This window comes from Aotus nancymaae, unplaced genomic scaffold, assembly GCF_030222135.1.
Source record: "Aotus nancymaae isolate 86718 unplaced genomic scaffold, 86718_ANA_hifiasm-v0.15.2.pri h1tg000036l, whole genome shotgun sequence".
NCBI lineage: Eukaryota > Metazoa > Chordata > Mammalia > Primates > Aotidae > Aotus > Aotus nancymaae.
Genome location: NW_026988450.1, coordinates 43483992 through 43507060, shown reverse-complemented (window position 1 = coordinate 43507060; position 23069 = coordinate 43483992). Strand labels below are relative to the sequence as shown.

The 23069-nt window shown below is 42.3% G+C and overlaps 1 protein-coding gene across 1 annotated transcript in view; it reads right to left on the bottom strand.

The window, feature by feature from the left end:
- Nucleotides 1-10866: 10866 nt before the first annotated feature.
- The window catches only part of LOC135278035 (integrator complex subunit 8-like), a 43154-nt gene continuing 30951 nt past the window's right edge, over nucleotides 10867-23069 (bottom strand). Inside the window, 3 exon segments of the mRNA XM_064384415.1 lie at nucleotides 10867-11487; nucleotides 16469-16590; nucleotides 22003-22204. Coding sequence (XP_064240485.1) covers nucleotides 11236-11487; nucleotides 16469-16590; nucleotides 22003-22204 — 576 coding nt within the window. The 3' untranslated portion in view covers nucleotides 10867-11235.

Below are 23069 nucleotides of genomic sequence, written 5' to 3'. Positions count from 1 at the left end.
AAAGAAAACCCTTTATCTGGGGGCCTGAGCAACAAAAAGCATTTAATACAATCAAGAAGGCTCTAGTTGAGGCACCTGCTTTAGGACTGCCAGACATAACTAAACCCGTTCTCCTGTATATTCATGAGCAGAAGGGAGTGGCCATCAGAGTTTTAACCCAATCTTGGAATCATGGCATCACCCAATAGCCTGCCTATCAAAGCAACTGGACTCGGCGGCTCAGGATGGCCATCCTGTTTCAAGGCTCTTGCTGCTACAAGTGCTGATAAATTAACTCTGGGAAAGCAGTTAACTGTATGGGTACCACACTCTCTTTTAACACTAATGGAGCAAAGAAGGCGCCATTGGTTGTCAAATCCTAGAATGACCCAATATCAGGGCTTTTATGTAAAAACTCCACATAACCTTAGAAACTATAAACACTCTCAACCCTGCCTCCCTCCTCCCACTGGAAACAGAAGCTCCCCTATCTAACTGTATAGAGACAGTAGATAAAGTATTCTCAAGTAGAACGGATCTTACAGATCGGCCCCTCCAAAATCCAGATGTCAAGTACTTTACAGCTTGTAGCAGCTTTGTAACAGAAGTCAGATGGGCAGGATATGGAGTTGTAACTCTAAATTCAGTGGTAGATGCCCAAAGCCTGCCAACAGGAACCCCAGCCCCCGGAGCAGAGCTAATAGCTTTAACGCAGGCATTGCTGTTAGCAAAAGGTAAAAGAGTCAACATATATACTAATTCAAAGTATGCCTTTGCTATGCTACATGTACATGGGAGCACGTACAAGAAAAAAGGACTCCTAACTGCCCAAGGAACAAGGGTAGGGTATCCAGAAAAAATCCTACAACTTTTAGATGCAGTATGGGATCCTAAGAAAAACAGCTGTTATATATTGCCAAGGCCATCAAAAACGTGGGACCCTAGAGTCAAGAGGCAACAGGAAAGCAAATGCAGAAGCTAGGTGTGCAGCAATGAATACTCCACTTTCCAGCACGGTAGGTAGGAAGGCAGCTACTGCCATGCCTCTCCTCCCAGAACCTTTGCCTAAAGAGAAGCCAAATTACTCCCCAAATGAGAGGACCTGGTTTGCTCAGGAAAACAGAGCTTATACAAAAAAAGGCTGGTGGAGGTTCTCAAACAGAAAATTAGTTTTTCCTGAAGTAATAGCCCTCAGGTTTGTAAAAACAGTTCTACCAAGAAACTCACATGGGAAAACAGCACTAGAAACACTAGTGGGGTGCCACTTCTATGTGCCACTGCTCACTGTCATCTCCCGAGCCGTCTGTAAACAATGCTTAACCTGTGCTCAGAACAACCAACGGCAAGGGTCATTTTGGCCCCTGGGAATTCAAAAAGTGGGAGTAACCCCATGTGAAAACTTGCTTGTAGATTTTACTGAAACGCCCCAAGCAGGAGGCTCTCGGTTTATGCTGGTGCTTGTCTGCACCTACTCCGGGTGGGTAGAAGTTTTCCCCACCTGCACTGAAAAAGCCATGGAGGCAACTCAAGCATTACTAACAGATAGTATTCCTAGGTTTGGGCTGCCTCTGACTCTCAGGTCTGACAATGAACCGGCATTTGTAGCTGAGATTGTTCAAAATCTCTCTCAACTGTTGGAAATCACATACTGCCTACCGTCCCCAGAGTTCGGGGAAGGTAAAGCAAATAAACTGGACACTCAAACAATTCCTAAAGAAACTCTGTCAGGAAACCCACTTACGGTGGGATCAAATCTTGCCCATGGTCCTTCTCCGAGTCAGATGCACCCAACCAAACAGACCTAATATTCACCTTACGAAGTTTTGTTTGGGAAACCACCCCCCACAACCCGGGTAAAAGAAAATCTTTTTTTAAAAAAATAGGAAAAATAAACATTAAGGAGATAAATGCAGGCCCTAGGTAAAGCCATGAAACAAAGCTGGGTACAAAAAAGAAAACCCATAAGTTTAACAATTCCAATCCATTCATTTAAACCCAGAGACTCTGTCTAGGTTAAAAAGTGGAACCCAACCATATTGGGCCCTTTTATTGTAACCTTATCCACCCCCATTGCTGTTAAAGTTGCTAAAGTTGTTCTCTGGATTCATCACAGCCAGTTAAGCAGCAGCCCCAGACAAGTGAACCAGTCAGTCGGATCCAGAATATCCCACCAGGCTAACCTGGAGACATGTCATCGACAAGGACCAGGACCAGCTCGGTCCCGTTCCAGATGCAGACGACCCTGAGAAACTGTCGAGCCCTGCTCTAGTCACACAACCAGAAGCTGACTAGTCAACACGCGGCCGAAGCTCGAGGAAGCTCCACCGGATAAGCAAACATAAACTAAAACCTTAAGCAAAATCTTAAACCTTGTCATTTTAATAATGTTAAGCATCCTCTTACTATGTTGACATTGCTGCAAAGCTTTGCTCCCAGGAGAAAGCATTCCTTGTCCCGTCTTAGTGTAAAAATGTTACCTTTCATTTTGCTCATGTCAGCCCTTATGGTAAATCTACTAAGTGACGAAGTCCTGTATGGGTGTCCTATGTGCACCCACACTACACAAATAGGGAATACACAAGTTAAAACTTTACTATAGCAAACACATTATGAGTGTAAAGGAGCTTCCCTAGGAACTTGCATGTATAATCGAACTACCTATTCAATTTGTAATCCAGGTAATAATAAGTCTTATGTGTGCTAGAACCCCAAACTTTTACCTGGGCTATGGTTTGAGCTCTGTAAAAGAACAGGAAAAGAAACCCTTTACAATCTAACTCGGGTAACCCATTCTCATTAGGGAAGTGTGTCCTTAGATGCCTAACAGGTAGGAAAAACACTTCTTCAAAATAAAAAAAATACTTGTAGCCCCAACTTGTTATAACACCCCTATTAGGAAAGTCCTAATTAGGTGTGCACATGACATAACTGCAAATCCTATAACCCTCAAAAAAAGCAGGCGGTGCTTACTCAAATCCCACTTTGGATTAGTGATGCTATAAGCTGATACAGCTATAATAAATGTACAAATAGGAAACTGAAAAAAACACAGACTGGCCCCCAGAAAAAAATAATTATTATGGCCCAGCCACTTGGGCACCAAAACAGGGCATGGGGATATCACACTCCCATCTATATAATTAACTGCATCATTAGGCTGCAGGCAGTTCTAAAAATCATAACCAGTGAAACATCCAAAGCTTTAAATTTGCTACCTTACAAATTTACAAGCCACATAGATGAGAAATGCCATTTACCAGAAAAAAACTAATATTACATTGTCTTACAGCTTAGCAGAAGAAACAACTTAAGGTAAATAATAGCACTGTTCCTGGAACCACAACACTCTGCAGATCAGGCCCCGGGCCTGTGTTTACTCAAATTCCAACTTTTGAGCTGTTGCCCTGGCTGGCCCTGGGTAGATGACTGGTGAGCTAAAGACAGGTAAGATTCTTCAAAGGAAAGACAACCTAAGACAGGCACAGGCACAAAGGAGCCATCAGGCCTAAAAGATCATTTTGTGCCTCTCATGGCAGGAGAGAAACTCTCAATCCCGTGCTAAAAATTCAACTCAGTGCTGTACGCTTACCATAGCTAACACACCGGCCTCCTGTCCACCAAAAATACAAAGGCGCTCCCAAAAGGGTTGTCTTCAAAAGCTCTGCAACACACCTAAGCCATCGCCCTGACATCCAGCTACAAAAACCAAACAGGCATAAAACTAATAAATAAGCCCATAGGAATACCAAGCGACCTAAACCAAAATTAACTTCCAAATACTAGTGAATGCTGAAAGCAATGCGGTTGTTTCCTATGAAAGAGTTAATAAAAAGCAACAAAGGGGGGAAATGAAGAGGGAAATTAAACAATAACAATGGTAGTCTACAATTGCTGCATAACACAGTTTACTGTGTTGTGTTCAATATAAAATCTAACCCCAGCTCTGCTTAAAATTAACTCCTTAAAACCTATCTTATCTATTCTGCCCACATTCTCAGCAAAGTTCCTAGACATCTCAAGACTCCTGTTTTTCTTGCTGACCAGCTGCAAGGTCACAGGGCAAGATAACACCCAAAGAATGTGTAATGTATTTCTCAAAATGCTATTTTTCAAATGTAACATACATCACAAGACATGTTACAAATTAACTGTTCTTTGTTGTGGCTTCTGCAAACCTGTGTTACATCATCCTGGATATATAAAAAGTATACCATTTTCTTTCTCCTTTGCTCAATCTTGGGATGCTAATCTGCTGAGTCAGTGGCCACCTTAATAAAATCCTCCTGTTTCACCCATTGGTCTCTCTGGTCCCCTGAATATTCTGAAACACCCCAGGTGTGAGTACTGAATCTCCCTCTAAATGCCAGTTTGGAACCCCAGAGAGAAGGTCTCTGTGGGCCCTGCATGAGCTCCCCAAGAGCCCCTCTGAATCTGTCCTTCTGCTAAGCTGCTGTGTCCCCCCTGGAAGTGCCACCACCGATACCATCGCCTGAAGCGGAAAAGTCTGGCTTCCTCTTAATAGGTGCTGGCCAACTAAGGAGCAGAGTCTGATTGGAGCTTGTCACGGCAGCTTCGAGCTGTAGGCTCTTGGGCCATTTGGATTATACTCCAAGTCTCATTCCCAGTCCAGTGCTCCCACACCCAGCAGCTCCCATTCATCTGTCCATGTGCCAAAGAAGGGCCCAGGGCAGTGTGCGGGGCTCAGGGAGGGAGAATGAGGCTCAGGTACATAACTGGGATTCATAACTCATATTTATGCTGAATGTTAGGAGCTGACTTCAATGAAAGAGCATTAGAAAATATATCCTAGCTTTCAAAGAAATATATATCCAAATGTTAAAATCTGTATGCACAGGCATATGAAATAACCATACTTTATTGTTTATTAATAATTTTTGGGAAAGAAATATATATGGAGGGCCAACGACACCAGTTATTTAATTTATGCTCATACTTTAATTTTCGTGACAGAGTCTCACTCTGTCACCAGGCTGGAGTACAATGGCATGATCTCGGCTCACTGCAACTTCCGACTCCCTGGTTCAAGCAATTCTCCCGCCTCAGCCTCCCAAGTAGCTAGGATTACAGGCTCGAGCCACCACGCCCAGCTAACTTTCGTATTTTTAGTGGAGACGGGGTTTCACCATGCTGCCCAGGATGGTGTCAATCTCCTGACCTCATGATCCGCCCACCTCAGTCTTTCAAAGTGCTGGGATTACAGTCGTGAGCTACCGCACCTGGACTATGCTCATATTTCTTTAATAAACTGTGAGGTGTGAGCTTTCTCAATGCAGTGCCGTGTATCAACAACTTTCAGAGTCAATCATGGGTAGCTGTATGGACCTCACCTAGCAGTAGAGGAAAGCAAAATCCAAGACACAGCATTTAGGAAGGTCTAGAAAGTGCCTATTCTGACCGGGTACAGTAGTGGCTCACACCTGTAATCCCAGCACTTTGGGAGGTCGAGGCTGGCAGATAGCTTGAGCTCAGGAGACCAGCCTTAGTAACATGGTGAAACCCTGTCTCTACAAAAAAAAAAATGTAAAAATTAACTGGCTGTCGTGGTGCAAACCTGTAAACCCAGCTACTCAGGAGGCTGAGGTGGGAGGATGACTTCAGCCTGGGAGGCAGAGGTTGCAGTGGGTTGACATGGAACCACTGGACTCCAGCCTGAGTTACAGAGTGACATCCTGGAAAGAAAGGGAAGGGAAAGGAAGAAGGATACGGGAGGGGAAAGGAGGGAAGGGAGAAAGGAGAAAGGGAAGGGGAAAGGAAAAGGAAAGGAGAAAGGAAAAAGGAAAGGAACGGAGAGAAAAAAACAAAAGGAAGGGAAAGGAAGGAGAGAGAGAAAAAGAAAAGAAAGGAAATAAAGGAAAAGGAAAGTAAAGAAAAGGAAAAGGAAAGTAAAGAAAAGGAAAGAGAAAAAGTAAAGGGAAGGGAAGGGAAGAGAAGGGAAAGGGAAAAGAAGCTGATCTAAGTTTCTTTCTTTTTTCAGTCTTCCTTTCTGTCTCTTTTTTCCCTCTTTCTTTCATCCTTTCTTTCTTAGAAAAAGAATCCAAGGAGCCCCACAAAGAGAGATTTCACAGAGAAAGTGGATTTTGTGTTCAATGTTATAATTAAGCTAAGAGGCTACAATTAGGACTCTTAGTAATGAGGAGAAATCCATATGCCTGTTATGTCAAAAATGTAAGTAAGCCAATTACATATTCTAGCACAATAGATCTGTGCTAGAAAGTCAGACAAAATATGAGACCAAGTAACATGAGGCACGACTTTAAACATAAAATGGATGATAAATCTAAACACCCGTTTTCACAGGAAGCAGTTTGACGCAGGGCTGGTATGGATTCATTGTGTCCAATCTTAGGTCTTGGATCCAAAAGGGGGACGTTGCATAATGATATTAGCCTAAATGCTAGTTATTTGTTTTACTTATTTTACTTTTCTGAATCAGCACGTGAAAAACTTAATTGTATTTATAGAAGATATAAAAATAAAACAATTTAAACAAGCGAGAGCTGACAGAATTTGGAGGATAGGTGGGCCAAGGCCATGGAAAGCTGTCAGTGGGGTCTCGGCCACACCACCCTGAACGCGCCCAGTCTCGTCAGATAAGCCAAGTCCAGGGTGATTTTGAGGTCAGCAAGGAGTGTGAGGTTGGTCCAGGAGGAGCCAGTGGGAGAGTGATAAGAAACCAGGTTAGGAGGGCAGCTGGGGTCCAGCCTTTGGGTTTTATTCTGCATGTGATGGAAAACAGTGGAAGCTGAGGGGGCTGGGGAGTCACATGAAGTGGCTCCTGATGGCAGAACAATGAGAAGACCGCTGGGTGCAATGGCTCATGCCTGTAATTCCAGTGCTCTCGGAGGCCGAGAAGGCAGACTGCTTGAGCCCAGAAGTCCAAGATCAGCCTGGGCAACATGGCAAAACCCAGTATCTACTAAAAATACAAAAAATTAGCTGGGTGTGGTGGTGCGTGCCTGTAGTCCCAGCTACTTGGGAGGCTGAAGCAAGAGAATTGCTTGAACCTGGGAGGCGGAGGTTGCAGTGAGCCAAGATTGCACCATTACATTCCAGCCTGAGTGACAACAGGGAAATGTTGTCCATATATATATATATATATGTATAAAATATAGAAATAGGTACTCAATACTCATTCAGATTTAAGTAATCCTGCCTTGTATTTAGGTAATTCCTTCCAGTGTTTTTGTGTGGTGGGTGGACGGGGATAAGACTTCAGGAGGTTAAGAACAACTGTGAGGGGGCAGGGTTTCTAAGGAAGAATAAGGAACAGTTTGCTTGGTGAACTGCCTTGCGGGAGGGGAGCTTAAAAGGGAATGAAACATTTGGTAAACATTGTTTCTAATTCTTTGGGAAGAGTTAGCAGAAACCTTTAAGGTTTCCATTTGTCCCTTCCCTTGTCTTCCCACCCAGCAGCCATAGCCCTTTTCATCTTTAGTCTTTTCTTCTGTTTTTGAGACAAGGTCTCACTCTGTTGTCCAGGCCGCAGTGCAGTGGCGCGGTCATGTCTCACTGCAGCCTCAACCTCTCAAGCTCAAGCAATCCTCCCACCTCAGCGTCCCGAGTAGTTGGGACTAAAGACAGGCACCACCACACCCGGCTAATTTTTGTATTTTCTTTTTGAAAGCAGCTTTAGGTTCACAGAAAAACTGAATACAATGTATAGAGTTCACATATACACCCTGCCTCCACTCATGCACAGTCTTCCCCTCTATCCACATCCCCACCAGACTGGTGTGTTGGTTACAATGGAGGAACCCATGGTGACCTCACACTCACTCAAAGCCCACAGCTGACCCATCCTTGGCATTCCACATCCTATGGGCTTGGGCAGATGGATAACGTCACACACCCACCATTACAGTATCCTTGAGAACAGTGTCGCTGCCCTGAGAACCCTCTGTGCTCTGCCTAGATAATAGATAATATATATTGGCACACACCTCCCAATTAGTTGGGACTACAGGGACACACCACCATGTCTGGATAATTTTTGTATTTTTTGTAGAGATGAGGTTTCACCATGTTGCCCAGGCAGGTCTCAAACTCCTGGATTCTTCCAATATTATATATATATATATATATATGCTGTTTTTTTTTTTTTTTTTTTTTTTTTTTGAGATGCAGGCTGAAGTGCAGCACAGGATCTTAGCTCACTGCAACCTCTGCCTCCCGTCTTCGAGTGATTCTCCTGCCTCAGCTTCCCAAGTTGCTGGGATTACAGGTGCGCACCATGACACCCAGCTAACTTTTGTACTTTTGGCCAGGCTGGTTTCAAACTCCTGACCTTAAGTGATTCACCAGTCTCGGCCTCCCAAAGTGCTTCCATTAAAGGTGTGAGCCACCATGCCTGGCCCATTATATATATTTTAACACAATTTTTAAAATGGAAAAGAATGTGCCTGTTTGTTATTCTTATGTTACTACTATTGTCAATAGATTCTGAATATTAAGTTGAAAAATGACAAGAGTCGGAATCTGAAGCTTCCTGCCGTTACCACACTGTTCTCACCTATGCGGCTTTGTAGGAAGTTTTTGAAATAGGGGATTGTGAGACTTTCAACATGCCTGTGAGCTTTCAAGGTTATTTTGGCTACCCAGGGTCCCCTGATTTTCCATATGAATGTTAGGATGAATTTTTCTTTTTTTTTTTTTTGAGACAAGGTCTCACTCTGTTACCCAGGCTGGAGTGCAGTGGCACAATCATGGCTCATTGCAGCCTCAATCTCCTGGGCTCAAGCGATCCTCCCATCTCAACCTCCCGATTACTTGAGACTACAGGCACACACCACCACGCCTGGATAGTTTTTGTATTTTTTGTAGAGATGGGGTTTCACCATGTTGCCCAAGCAGGTCTCAAACTCCTGGACTCTTGCAATCTGCCTGCCTGTATATGCTGGGATTACAGGCGTAAGCCGTCGTGCCTGGTCAGGTGAAATTAATTTTTAATATTCTCCAAAGCAGCTTTAGGTTCACAGAGAAACTGAGTAGAAAGTATAGAGTTGGCTGGGCATCAGGGCTCAAGCCTGTATTCCCAGCACTTTGGGATGCCAAGGCAGGCGGATCACGAGGTCAGGAGTTCAAGACCAGCCTGGTCAATATGGTAAAACCCAGTCTCTACTAAAAATACAAAAATTAGCCAGGCGTGGTGCCACACGCCTGTAGTCCCAGCTTCCCAGCTCCTTGGGAGGCTGAGGCAGAAGTATCGCTTGAACCCGGGAGGTGGAGGTTGCAGTAAGTTTAGACTGCACCATTGCACTCCAGCCTGGGTGACAAGATCAAAAATCCATCTTAAAAAAAAGAGAGAAAATACAGAGTTCACATATACGCCCTGCCTCTCTTCGTGCACAGCCTCCCCCTCTATCCACATCCCCACCAGATGGGTGTGTTGGTTACAATGGAGGAGCCCATTGTGACCTGACAGTCACTCAAAGCCCACAGCTAACCCACCGTTCGCATTGCACGTCCATTGGGTTTGGACAGATGGATGTCACACATCCACCATTACAGTATCCTTCAGAACAGCATCACTGCCCTAAGAACCCTCTGTGCTCTGCCTAGTCATCTGCCCCACTTTTTTTTTTTTGAGATGGGCTCTCACTCTGTTGCCCAGCTTACTGCAGCCTCCAACTTCTGTGCTCAAGCTATCCTCCCATCTCAGCCTCCCGAGTAGCTGGGACTACAGGCACGTGCCGCCACACCCAGCTAATTTTTGTATTTTCTGTAAAGATGGGTTTCTGCCATATTGCCCAGGCTGGTCTTGAGCACCTGGGCTCAAGACATCCTCCCCTTTTGGCCTCCCAAAGTGCAGGGATTATAGGCATGAGCCATCCGTCTCCAGATTTTTTCTTTTTTTTTTTTTAGACAGAATTTCACTATGTCACCTAGGCCTGAATGCAGTGGACTGATCTCAGTTCACTGCAATCTTTGCCTCCTGGATCCAAATGATTCTCATGCCTCAGCCTCCTGAGGAGCTGGGGTTACAGGTGTGCACCACCACACCCAGCTCATTTTTGCATTTTTAGTAGAGACAAAGTTTTACCGTGTTGGCCAGGCTGGTCTGGAACTGCTGGCCTCATCCACCCACTTCATCCTCCCAAAGTGCTGTGATTACAAGAATGAGCCACTGTGTCCGGCCAACAGTTTCTGATGTTAGACTGACAACACAGGTGTGAATTCCAGCCAGACATTTTACTGACTTTTGCCTTGAGCAAGATACCTGAGCCTCTGTTTTTGATCTAACACATGGGCATCATTTTCGCTACCCCTAGGGTTGTTTTGAGGCTTAGATAGATAATGTGTATGAACAGGCTAGTACATAGTTGGGGTTTAATAAGTAACAATGCCTTCCCTTGATGAGCAGTGTTGGCTACCTCACTAAGACTGGGGGAGTCTGTCCCTCTCAGCAATAATTTCTTGCCTCAGAATTCTGGAGGTTGGCTGGGGATGGTGGCTCACACCTGTAATCCCAGCACTTTGAGGAGCCAAGAAGGAAGGATCACTGGAGGCCAGGAGCTGCCAACTAGCCTGAGCAAAAAGGAGACCTCATCCCTACAAAAAATTAGCTGGGCATGGTGACGTGTGCCTGTAATCCCAGCTACTCAGAAAGCTCAGGTGAGAGGATTGCTTAAGCCCAAGAGTTAGAAGATGGAGTGAAACACCTCAGCACTCCAGCTTGGGTGACAGAAAAAAACCCTGTCTCTTAAAAAAAATAAACTAAAAAAATAATAATAATTCAATCAGTTTTTGAAGTAACCAATATTTTTTAGTCATATTCTACAAAAACCAGCAACAGTAATTAGAGCAATTTTTATTAAACTTACTCGTAATTTTTTGATAAAAGAAAACAGTTCACTCCTACAAAACAAAAATTTTTGAATACACATTTAATAATAGAAATCAAGAAAGAAAATTACAGGTGAAGGTTTATTCTTAATGCTCCAATTCTGCAAGTATGAAAAAGAATGTAATAGTCTATTGTTATACTAACCTAGTAACATTTCTTCCCTGTTTTAATCACATGTGAAGTCTTTAATACTATTCAACCTAAAACACTGCTGATTTTGAATTCTAGTTAATTAAATGATTTCTTAAAGTGACATATAAACAGAAGACATTTCCAAAGGTGGCCATGGCACACAGGTGCATCACAGACGAATACTACAGAACTCCTGAGACTGTCCATCTTTATGATACACAGAATAAAAGTTGATGTTCTTGAAATCAACCCTTAATAGGTTAATAGAATAAATAGGATAAATAGTAAGAAATCAAATGCAACTGACAGAAATATACCAATACATACCGATACATGATACCTAGCGTAGATTCCCTCTGCTTTATTAAACTAACTCTGCCATCATTTCCTCGCTTGTGCTGACTGGACACATTGCAAATTTGAACAACGGCTTCCCAAAGGTCTTTGGCTGTCCGTCTACTTTCTTTAGGGCCTGGAAGCTCTTTGCATGCAGCTGCTAAAAGCTGTCCAAGCTATAACATGAAAAACAAAAAACACAAAAGATAATCTGTAACGTTATGCATATTAGCTCTATTATCAAGGCACACTGGAGGAAAGATGCAACGACTGACTGCCCAGACAGACTAAGCACAGCTATTTTATGCTGTGCATTCTGTACAACTGAGGAATTCAGGGCTCGCTGTCTACTGACAGATCTGAATCTGAGAAAGATCCTCTGGTTCAAGCAGACAAACTTTGTCTCTGAACAATTATAATCTAGTGAAAATGAAAATGAGACAATGCAAACAGACACCTGATTTATCAAGTGCAGAAAAACAAGTTGCTAAATACACATAGTACGATCCCACGTTAGTTACACAGAAAAAAGAAAAGGTGTAATGGAAGGCATACACCAAGATTTTAACTGTAGTAAAAGCCCAGGGGGTGAGATTAAAATAATGCTTAGATTTCTCTCTCTCTCTCTCACAAACACACACACACACACACAGAGCTTTTAATCACTGAAAAAAATTGTTTTAATGAGAAAAATAAGGAAAGGAATAAGGAAACTGAAGTTGCCAGAAATAAGAGATACAGATTTAAAGCAATTTTTCTCTAAGAAAGTTAGTAGTAATTGGGAATGAAGCTACTGTTCATCTGAGGAGGACAGGTAAGTAAGGCAGGACAGGTTACATGAAACGACTGATGTGAATAAAAGCAGCCTCAAGGACCTGAGATGTAGGGAGCACCCAGAAATAAAGAGTAGAAAGGCTAAAAGCAAAAAGCAGAGAAAGACTGACTTACATCAAATTCAGAATTTTTTTTTTTTTTTTTTTTTTTTGAGACAGGGTCTTGCTCTGCACCCAGGCTGGAGTACAGTGGCATGATCTTGGCTCACTGCAACCTCTGCCTCCTAAGCTCAAACAATTCTTGTGCCTCAGCCTCCTGAGTAGCTGGAATTACAGGCATGTGCCACCATGTCCAGCTAATTTCTGTATTTTTGGTAGACATAGGGTTTCACCATGTTAGCCAGGCTGGTCTCGAGCTCCTGGCCTCAAGTGATTCATCCGCCTCAGCCTCTCAAAGTTCTAAGATTACAGGGATGAGCCACAGCACCCAGCCAAATACAGAATTGGGCCCCTTTATCCTTGTTCTTACTAACTTTTACACCCCATGCCTCTTGTAGAGGGTGCAGTAGCGAGCAATTTTGAATTCATCAGGAACCCCTGGTTCCTACTGAAATGGACCTACAAAGTTTTCTAGCGGTCCCTATTGCTTAAGGTGGCTTTTTTAAGGAGGTGGCAAGATTGTGATAAAGACAAAAACTGGCGGTTCTTCCCACATTCTTTTATTATGAAAAATTTTAAACAGAAAAATCAAAAGAATAGTTCAATAAATACCTGACACATTGTGACTATTCTGCCATGCTTGCTTTATATATCTACATAAATTGTTTTGTTAAACCATATTAAACTAAGTTAGGCACAACATTTCATCCCTAAATGCTTCCATATACATCTTCTAAGAACAAGGACATTCTTCTCCATAGCCACAACTCTGTGATCATGAAAATTAACAAGAGTACTGTGGCTTTCCAAAGCTAGTGACAATGACATAAAAACCCTACCTATACTAGGTGAATGGACATGGACCAATAGCCTAGCAGACATTTCAGTCAGCTTGCTCCCCTAACATACTCGTCTCTGACAACTGGGATCACAATACACGCAGCTATTTACTGCAGTGTAATGCCAGGGCTACGGTAGCTCTTAGCTCAAACACTTCTGCTGTTGTCAGTGATCACATGCTTTAGGTCACTAAATTTATTTTTTTATATACTTTATAGCACTTTAGGTCATTAAATTTTATTACATAAGTTTAAAAGAATTTTCAGGGCCGGGCACGGTGGCTCACGACTGTAATCCCAGCACTTTGGGAGGCCGAGGCGGGCAGATCACCTGAGGTCGGGAGTTTGAGACCAGTCTGGCCAACATGGCAAAACCCCATCTCTACTAAAAATACAAAATTAGCCGGACATGGTGGCGCACGCCTGTAATCCCAGCCACCCGCGAGGCTGAGGCAGGAGAATCAATTGAACCTGGGAGGCGGAGGTTGCAGTGAGCTGAGATCATGCCATTGCACTCCAGCCTGGGCAACAAGAGGGAAACTCTGTCTAAAAAAAAAAAAAAAAAAAAAAGAATTTTCAGAGGTGTTAGGCCCCAAACCAATTGAATTCCACAAACATTCCTGAGCACCTACTATGTGCTGGGCATCATGGAAAGCACAACATAAAAATCAAGTGCCCTGAAGCAGCTCATTATTGAGAAGACAAGTGGACAAATAACTTAGTATTCAGCATAAACACAACAAAAGAAGTACCTCAACGGTACAACAGCAGCGCATCAGGACAACAGTACAAAGGCAGCAAAGAGAGGAAGCGAGTCACTCATGTACACAGAAAAGAATATGAGAAAGCATCAGAGAAACCACACGAACAGGCAAAGCTGGGAAGGACATCCAGGCTAAGAAGACAAACATCATGTGCACAGGTGCAGAATGAGAAACATGGCATGGGCATGCTAGTGCTGCCAGCACAGGGCTGGAAGGTCAGGGGGCAGGGGAGCTACACCTGGAGAAGAAGCACGCACACCTTAAGAGGCCTGGCAGGCCACAGGAACAACCTAAGGTTTTAGCCTACACTAGCACCACTGTGACTGCCAACCCCTCCTACTGCTACCTAGACTTTTACCATGAAAGTGCCTATAAATCCTGTGCCCTTCCCATTATGTGGCACTGCCTCCCACTCTGATCCAAGGGGTACACTAGACCATATTATTTGAAAAGGGTGTATTTTAGTCACACGTTTACAAATTTTCTGTTCCTATTTGTGATTACATAATACAAATTCGAGTAAGAAAATATGTAACAGAATAGAAAACATTAAAAGCACCTAATATCCCATTATCCAGAGATAATGGCTGTTAATATCCTTTCAGACTTTTTCCTACATGGGCGTGCGTGTGTGTGTGTGTGTGTGTGTGTGTGTGGCGTGTGTATTCCACACTACATTGGAAGTGTGGAAACTGATCCAAATTGTATTTTGTTCAAAACACAATCCCTCATTCTAAACTTCTTTAATTCCTTTTTCCTTGACATTAACAAGGCAGTGAGGCCAATTATGTATGGAAGGTGGCACACAAAACCCTAACCACCAGATGACATGATGAGACACCTAAGTGACTTTTCTTTAACAAAGTCACCACACATCCTTCCTCTTTTGGACCAGATCAGGGGAACTGCAGGAAGCAGTGAGACAGCCTCTCTCAGAGTTAGGCAACCTACCAAACAATTTCCTGTGTCCTTACACATTGCAGACCCGCAAGCATTCATTACACAATCATATGCCTATCTCTCCTGCTGCACAGCTCCACAGAATTCACTGCCAGAGGTAAAGAGAAAAATTACTACACTGTCTTAGCACTCAACAACAAGCTACAATTCTACATGTAAATGACAGTAACGTTGGAACAAAATGATTCCCTCATCTGATTTTCTTAAGGCTAAGAAAAGACCGTTGGGCATAAGAAGACAAGTGCCCAAGATATTAAGAACTCATATGCCAGAAAGTTCACTAAAGAGATAGGTATGATTCAGGCCAGGCACAGTGGCTATGCCTGTAATTCCAGCACTTTGGGAGGCCCAGGTGGGTGGATCACCTGCGGTCAGGAGTTCGAGACCAGCCATGGCAAAACCCCATCTCTATGGAAAAAAAAAAAAAAAAAAAATAGCCAGGTGTGGTAGTGCACACCTGTCAACCCAGCTACTTAGGAGGCTTAGGCACAAGAATCACTTGAACCTGGAAGGCGCAGGTTGCAGTGAGTCGAGATGGTGCCACTGTACTCCAGCCTGAGCGACAGAGAGGACTCCGTTTCCAAAAAAAAAAAAAAAAAAAAAGATAGATATAATTCAATGTCTGAAATTTCAAAGAAAAGGATAATTCAAGTATGGCAATTTTCCTGAGCAAGTGTAAAGACGACAAAAAGGGGGGTGGGGAAAACTGAAGAAATCAACAAACTCTCAATAAATCCTCAAAGGGTACAAATGAAATGAGCTCAGGTTTTAAAAGGACATACATGAAATATGAAGGAAGAAACAACTAACCAAACACAAATGTTACAAAGTGGTACAGTTTTACAAGAGTTCCCGGATAAACACAGATTTAAAGGATTAAGTATTATTAAAGACAAGTTGGGGCAAATAAGGACAAACAACAAAAGGTAATAGCAACAATTAGAAATAATTAGAAAATCTGAAGGACCAAATACACCCAAAAAGGGAGAGAGGGACTTACTATGTGAAATCCCATGTTTTATTTTTTTAATTATAAGACCAGAAAGTGAGAAAAGTCCACTACTTATTCAGAGTGTGTATAATATTAACATATGAAACATACAATCTTAGCAAATACCTCCAGTTTCTCTTTAGTTTTGGTATTTTCTGTACTCAGAAGCACTTTAGGTTGCAAAGGATATAATTAAAACAACAAAATAAACAACTTACTACTGATTTGCTAAATAAATTATTTCATTACAGGAATAATTACTAATAGCAAACTTGTTAAGAGATTCAGACATATCAAACTTAGAAGGGTAAAATTCTAAAGGAGGGTAAAGTGTTCAAATGGAAACAAGAAGAAGTGCATCCCTGATGGTATCCATCAGTTCTAGAGTATGATTATAGCAACCAAAGCAAAGAAAGTGAATCTCTCACTACCTTAGGATTACACCAATGTGTTGTCTGTCAACTAAATAATCTGTGACTACATGCTCATCAACTATATGGTATTAAAAAATGTATTAGAGCACGACGAAATGCATGAATTATCAAAAACTATCAACCAGCATTTCTCCAATCATTTGTATCATAGAAATTAGACACATGCCCAAAGTAGTGTAAAGTTAAACAAGTATAATAATACTATCCTAATAATCCTTTTATTTAAACATTAATTACCTTCACATATGGATTACTCTGAAGCAAAAATGCAGGAACTTGGAGCGTAAGGTATTCATTTTCCCTCCAGTTTAACATAAAGGCAACACACTCCTCAGCTATAACTTGACGAAGAGGAATATCTAAAAAGCAAAGAAGAAAACAGGTGGAATTACTATCACAACACTAAAGTCAGAACAAAGCAAATACTTGCCCAGAGTTCAACTGAATAAAAAAACTGGCCAGCTATGGTGACTCATACCTGCAATGCCAACACTTTGGGAGGCCAAGGCAGGAGGTTCACTCGAGGCCAGGAGTTTGAGAGCAGCCTGGGCAACAGAGTGAAACCCTGTCTCAAAAACAAACAAAATTTTGAAGAGACAGGGTCTCGCTCTGTCACCCAATATGGCGTACAGTGGTGTGATCATGGATCACTGCAGCCTTGACCTCCCAGGCTCAAGTGATCCTTCCATCTCAACCTCCCCAAGTAGCTGGGACCACAGGTCCCACCACACCTGGCTAATTTTTGCATTTTTGTAGAGATGGGTTCTCATTATGTTGTCCAGGTTGGTCTCGAACTCCTGAGCTCAAGAGATCCACATGCCTCGGCCTCCCAAAGTGCTGAGATTTCAGGTGTGAGCCACCATGCTTGGCGACAAAAAATGTTTTAAAAATTAACCAAGAGTGGTAACATGTGCCTGTATTCGGGAGGCTGAGGCAGGAGGATCTCTGGAGCCCAAAAGTTTCAGGTTACAATGAGCTATGACCATGCCAATGCAGACATCCTGGATGACAGAGCAAGACCCTGTCTCAATCAATCAATCAATAAAATTTGAAAACCAATAGCTACAGAAAAAATAAAAATAAAAAAATACCAACATTTCACACATTTCTGCAAAATTTCCCAACAACAGATTGCATGTTCCCCCCATTAATCAACAAAATCACCGATCGTTAGGAGTCAACATTCCTTTGTGCAAATCTAAGAGTAGACACTTATCTTCCAGAAGTTTATCATTCAAGTGAGCAGACAACAATCACACAAATAAAACAAGTACAAAATAGTATGGAATAAACTTTCAGCACATTTACAGCAAAGTAGGTAAACCATCAAACTGTAATAGAATCTGAGTTGACATATTTATCCTATTTGTTTTGCTGATTAAAATACTCATAAGAGACAAGTTATTCAACAAACATTTACTGCACCAGAAACAATTTTAGGTAAGTAATATGAAAAAAATAACCCAGGCTTATTTTGAACATTACTTCCTTTGAAATAAATAATTGTTAAATATACCCTAATATATTGTGATTTTTTGTGGCTCAAAGTACGTAACATCAGGTTTTAATGTACTTCAGGAAAAAGGCAAAGAAACCAAAATGAATCCTGAATAACAACGTTAAGGCTGAAAATGGGGAGATTTATTAAACGCCTCCTTTTCTAGGGTAACTATATTTCTCAGTTTTTCTAAAAAGATAGGGCCTATGACTATTTATTTAACTCTCAACTTACTCCAAAAGAAAAAAAGATTTGACATAACAAAAAAGATGCATAAGAACACAGCAAAATAAAAATACATTATTTGCATCATCTTCTAAAGAAGGAACAGGCCAGGTGCGGTGACTCACGCCTGTAATCCCAGCTACTAAGGAGGCTGAGGCAGGAGAATCACGTGAACCTATGAGGTGGAGGCTGAAGTGAGCCGAGATCGTGCCACTGTACTCCACCCTGGGTGACAGAGTAAGACTTTGTCTCAAAAAAAAAAAAAAGAAGAAGACAGAAGTGAGATTAGTTCCCCAAATACATGCACATCATTGAGTTCTATACATTTTGCCAAAAGGATTCCTTTCATCATCGGGCACTCTCACTCAAAGCTTCATCACCTGACACTCTGATTAGTAACGCCGGCTGACTAGAGGAATAATTTTTTTTTTTTTTTGAGGTGGAGTCTGGCTCTGTTGCCCAGGCTGAAGTGCAGTGGCACGATCTCGGCTCACTGCAACCTCCACCTCCTGGGCTGAAGCGATTCTTCTGCCTCAACCTCCCGAGTAGCTGGGACAACAGGCACGTGCCACCACACCTGGCTAATTTTTGTATTTTTAGTAGAGATGGGGTTTCACCATATTGATTGGCCAGGCTGGTCTCGAACTCCTGACCTTGTGATCCACCTGCCTCAGCCTCCCAAAGTGCTGGCATTATAGGCACAAGCTACTGTGCCCGGCCTAGAGGAATAATTCTTAAGGGAGAATCAGAATCTAGAAACGGGTCCATGAGTTTGAGACCAGTCTGGGCAACATGGCGAAACTCCGTAACTCCATCGCTACAGAAAAATACAAAAACTAGCCAGTTGTGGTGGTGAACACCTGTAGTCCCAGCTACCAAGGGAGGCTGAGTTGGGAGCCTTGCTTGAGCCCAGGAGGTGGAGACTGCACTCCAGCCAGAGGAATAGAAAGAAGGCCTGGCTCAAAAAAAATTAAAAATTTTAAAATTTTAAAAAAAGGCATCCTACTTAGCTACAAAGGTATTAAAAGTCAAGGTCTCTCTCCAGACATATAACTGGTCTTACAATAAATTTGTAGCCCCCTCATCCTACCTTTTTTTTGAGACAGGGTCTCGCTCTGTCACCCCGGTTGGAGAGCAGTGGTGCCATCTCAGCTCGCTGCGGCCTTGATCTCCCTGGCTCAGACAATTTTCCTAACTCAGCCTCCCTGAGCCTCCATGATAGCTGGGACTCTAGGTACACACTACCATGCCCAGGTTATTTCTGTATTTTTTTGTAGAGACAGTCTCACTATGTTGCCCTGGGTGGTCTCAAACTCCTGGCCTCAAGCTGTGCTCCTGCCTCAGCCTGGGATGAGCTGGAATGATTACAGGGTGAGCAACCACGCCTGGCCCCTTATTTCTATAGTAACTAAAAAGCTGAATTTCTTGTCAGTTAAGATCACTTCTTGTTCCTGATAATAAAGCCAGGTCAACCCATGTAAAAGAGTGCTTCCCCTTCTGTGTTCTACAGAGGGGCATGCATCTAATTCATCCAGAAACCGGCCTTCTATCACTAGGGAATTTTTTTCCTTAAAGGAGAGCAGAAAAGGTGGCAGATGATGCTCTCCATGGAGAGACCATGCCTATCAACCCTGACGCTTTCAGCGGTACTGGAGTACAGAGCTGTGAGAGCATCACAGCCGCGAGGCTATGCCAGACTCAGATAGCTTAGTCCGTAATTGAGGCCTGGTCGAAGTCAAAGACAAGAACTGTACCTGTGGAAAAAGATCATTTTAGTGTTCTTCCTATTTGAAACAATAGCACCTTTCCTTCTTATTTTATTTGTTTTTTTTTTTTGAGACTGAGTTTCAATCTTGTTGCCCAGGCTGGAGAGCAGTGGTAGCGACATCAGCTCACCACAACCTCTGCCTCCTAGGTTCAAGTGATTCTCCTGCCTCAGCCTCCCGAGTAGCTGGAATTACAGGCATGCACCACCACACCCAGCTATTTTTGTATTTTTAGTCGAGACAGGGTTTCTCCATGTTAGCCAGGCTGGTCTCAATCTCCTGGCCTCCAGTGATCTGGCCACCTCGGCCTCCCAAAGTGCTGGGATTACAGGCATAAGCCACCACATCCATACTCCTTCTTATTTTCAGTACTGTTTTTTTTTTTTTTAATTTTCGGTACTGTTTATAAGCACAAGCTACAGGACAAGTTGCTGAACATTTAATAAGTTAGGAGTTTACAAAAATTATATGCAACGCTATCAGTCCTTTACACTCCCTACGCCCAAAAAACTGATGTGAACTACAAACTGTTAAGCTGAAACGGTAATACAAAGACTAATTATTTAAAGGCATTTTCACCCATTTCAAAGAGTAAGCCCTCCCTATCCCCAAAAAACTGATGTGAACTACAAACTGTTAGGCCAAAACGGTAGTACAAAGACTAATTATTTAAAGGCATTTCAACCATTTCAAAGAGTAAGAGCATAGGCTTCAAAGCTGGGCTGACAGAGTAAAGTCATAGTTCTGTCTCTTTCTGTGTGACTGTGGGCAAATTCCTCAACCTCTCTGCACCTCAGTTTCTTAGTTATAAAATAGGGATAAGGAAATAGCAGCTGCTTCATGGAGCTGCTACGAGGACTAAATGAGTTATGCACCTAAAGCTTAGAACAATGCCTAACATGTAGTTAGCACTCAACGAACAGGCTTTAAACATTCTTTCTGATTTTAGAAAAATCCTGTATGGAAAACCTACCTCACCTACCTCCAGCTTTTAAAAAGGAAACGTATATCAGCAGCATGTGTGCTTTAATGCCAGCATATTGTTAGATCAATTCTCATGAAGACATTACAACATTTAAGAGCACCGATGTGTTAAAGGTCAAAGGTGTTCTCTCTATAGGGTACTAAAAAGTTGGGATCTATGACTGCATGACCCTGCTGGAAATTAGACTTGAACTCTCAACCTCAGGTGATCTGCCCACCTTGGCCTCCAAAGTGCTTGGATTACAGGTGTGAGCCACCATGCCTGGCCTCGGAAATTAGACTTTAATTAGAAATTAACCCAAAAGACTCAAGACGGCTGCACTTGTTTCTGTTCCGACACATTACTAGCACCTTCCTTTACAATGCAATTTCACTGTTTATACTATTAAATGTGTACAGTATGATTTAATTGCTCTAAATACTCCTAAAATAGAAAAGAAAGAAGCTGCTTTAACTAAGAAAGATTTATATATGTCATAGATGATCATTTACATGGTAAGCCCCTTTTCATAGTAAGACATTTACAATCAGAATTAATCACCCAAGATCTGTTCCTAAAGTAGACACAGGTGAATTTCTAGCTCACTGGCAATCAGTGTGAGGGCATTTTGTGGCTGTTAACGAGAAAATAAAACTTCAACCTGTACACTCAAGGACATTCTGATTCTTTCAAACACCGGAAAATTGCAATATAGTTTCTCTACTGTGTAGAAGTATCCCCCAAAATTGATGTGTACTTGGAACCTGACAATGTGACCTTATTTGGAAACAGTCTTTGCAGATGTAATTAGATACGAGGAGGTCAGCTGGATTAGGGTGGAACCTAGATCCAATGACCCACCGGTGTCCTTATAAGGAGAGAACACAGACATACACAGGGAGAAGGCCATGTGAAGACAGCAGCGGAGACTGGAGCAATGCAGCCACAAGCCAAAGATTGCTGGGCCACCAGAAGCTAGGAAGACGCAAAGCAGAGTCTTTCTTGGAGCCTCTGGGGGCAGCACAGCCCTGCAGACACTTCGATTTCAGACAGCTGGCCTCCAGAACTGGGAGAGAATACATTTCTGTTGTTTTAAGTCACCCAGTTGGTGGTACCTTGTTACAGAAATCCCAGGGAACGAACAGTTTCCTTCATTTTTCCCAACGTGCTCAAGTGAACACCAAACCCAAATTCTGTTTTAGGAGTGAAATAATTTTTTTTAAAAGATGACAGACTCAAGTGAATGTTATTTTAAATTTTCCCCCACAATTATTTGAGTACTGAGTTTCAGAAATTTGTCTTTGTGAAACAGTCTTACCAGGAAGCCTCATTTCCAGGTAGCCTCGGACCCTACTAATAAGGTCGGATGGCAGTCTCTCTCCTGCCTGCCCTGTCCCAGCTTCGTGTGTATGAATATCCAAAAGCAACATCTCATTCAGCATGACCTGACGAAGCTTTGGTGAGAACTCTGTTACCAACTCCAAACAAGCAGCAAAGAGCTGTCTAGCATGGGAGAAGTCCTAGGAAAAAGAAAAAGAGCAGCCTGGGTCACCTTTCCTTTGGAGCCAAAAAATGTGTGTCTTTATGATGACAGAGCAAAGATTAGAAGGATTAATTCAAATGGTTAACGTTGCTTATCTCAGGTAGTGATGCTAGACTCTCTTTTCCTCATCCCTGTATTATTTAGTCCAATAAATATTAATACATTTGTAATTTTAAAAATCCAATAAACAATATAAAATACATGCTATATTGTTAAACAAGTTTTATAAAAGTTATAAAATAACCAAAGACTTCCATATTTATATGGGTGTAAAATTCTATTACAAGCACCCTTCTCTATCCAACATATTCAGAATTAGATCATAGACCATTCAAGGGTTGCACTTTCTAAGATCTTCGCACACCACCCTACTAGCCTATAAAATTGGCTAACAAATCAAGTAAATTAAATCAGCTATGATCCAAGTCCTTTCCTACTCATCTTACTCACATGTTTCCAAAGACTAGATTCTATTTCTCCACATACTTCACTCCAATCATCTGGCTTCTACCCTCATCTTTACAAAGAAATAGCTCTCATAAGCCAAAGATCGTTTAATCGTCCAATCTACTGAACACTCGTCTGTTATCTTACAGGAATGAAGAGTTGCAACTCGGTGCTATGTATCATCCTTTTCCTGACATTTTCTTTTCCCCTAGCAATTACACCCTCTACATCTGTCTGCTCCTCACACCCATGACACCACTCTTTCCTGGACCTAGTGTTGCATTCTCTAGGGTCTCATGCTCTTTATATTCTCTCTGAGTGATCTTTGGTAACTCCCAAATCTGTAATTCCAGTCCAGACCATTCTCCAAGCTTCAGGCTGTTTCCAACCATAGC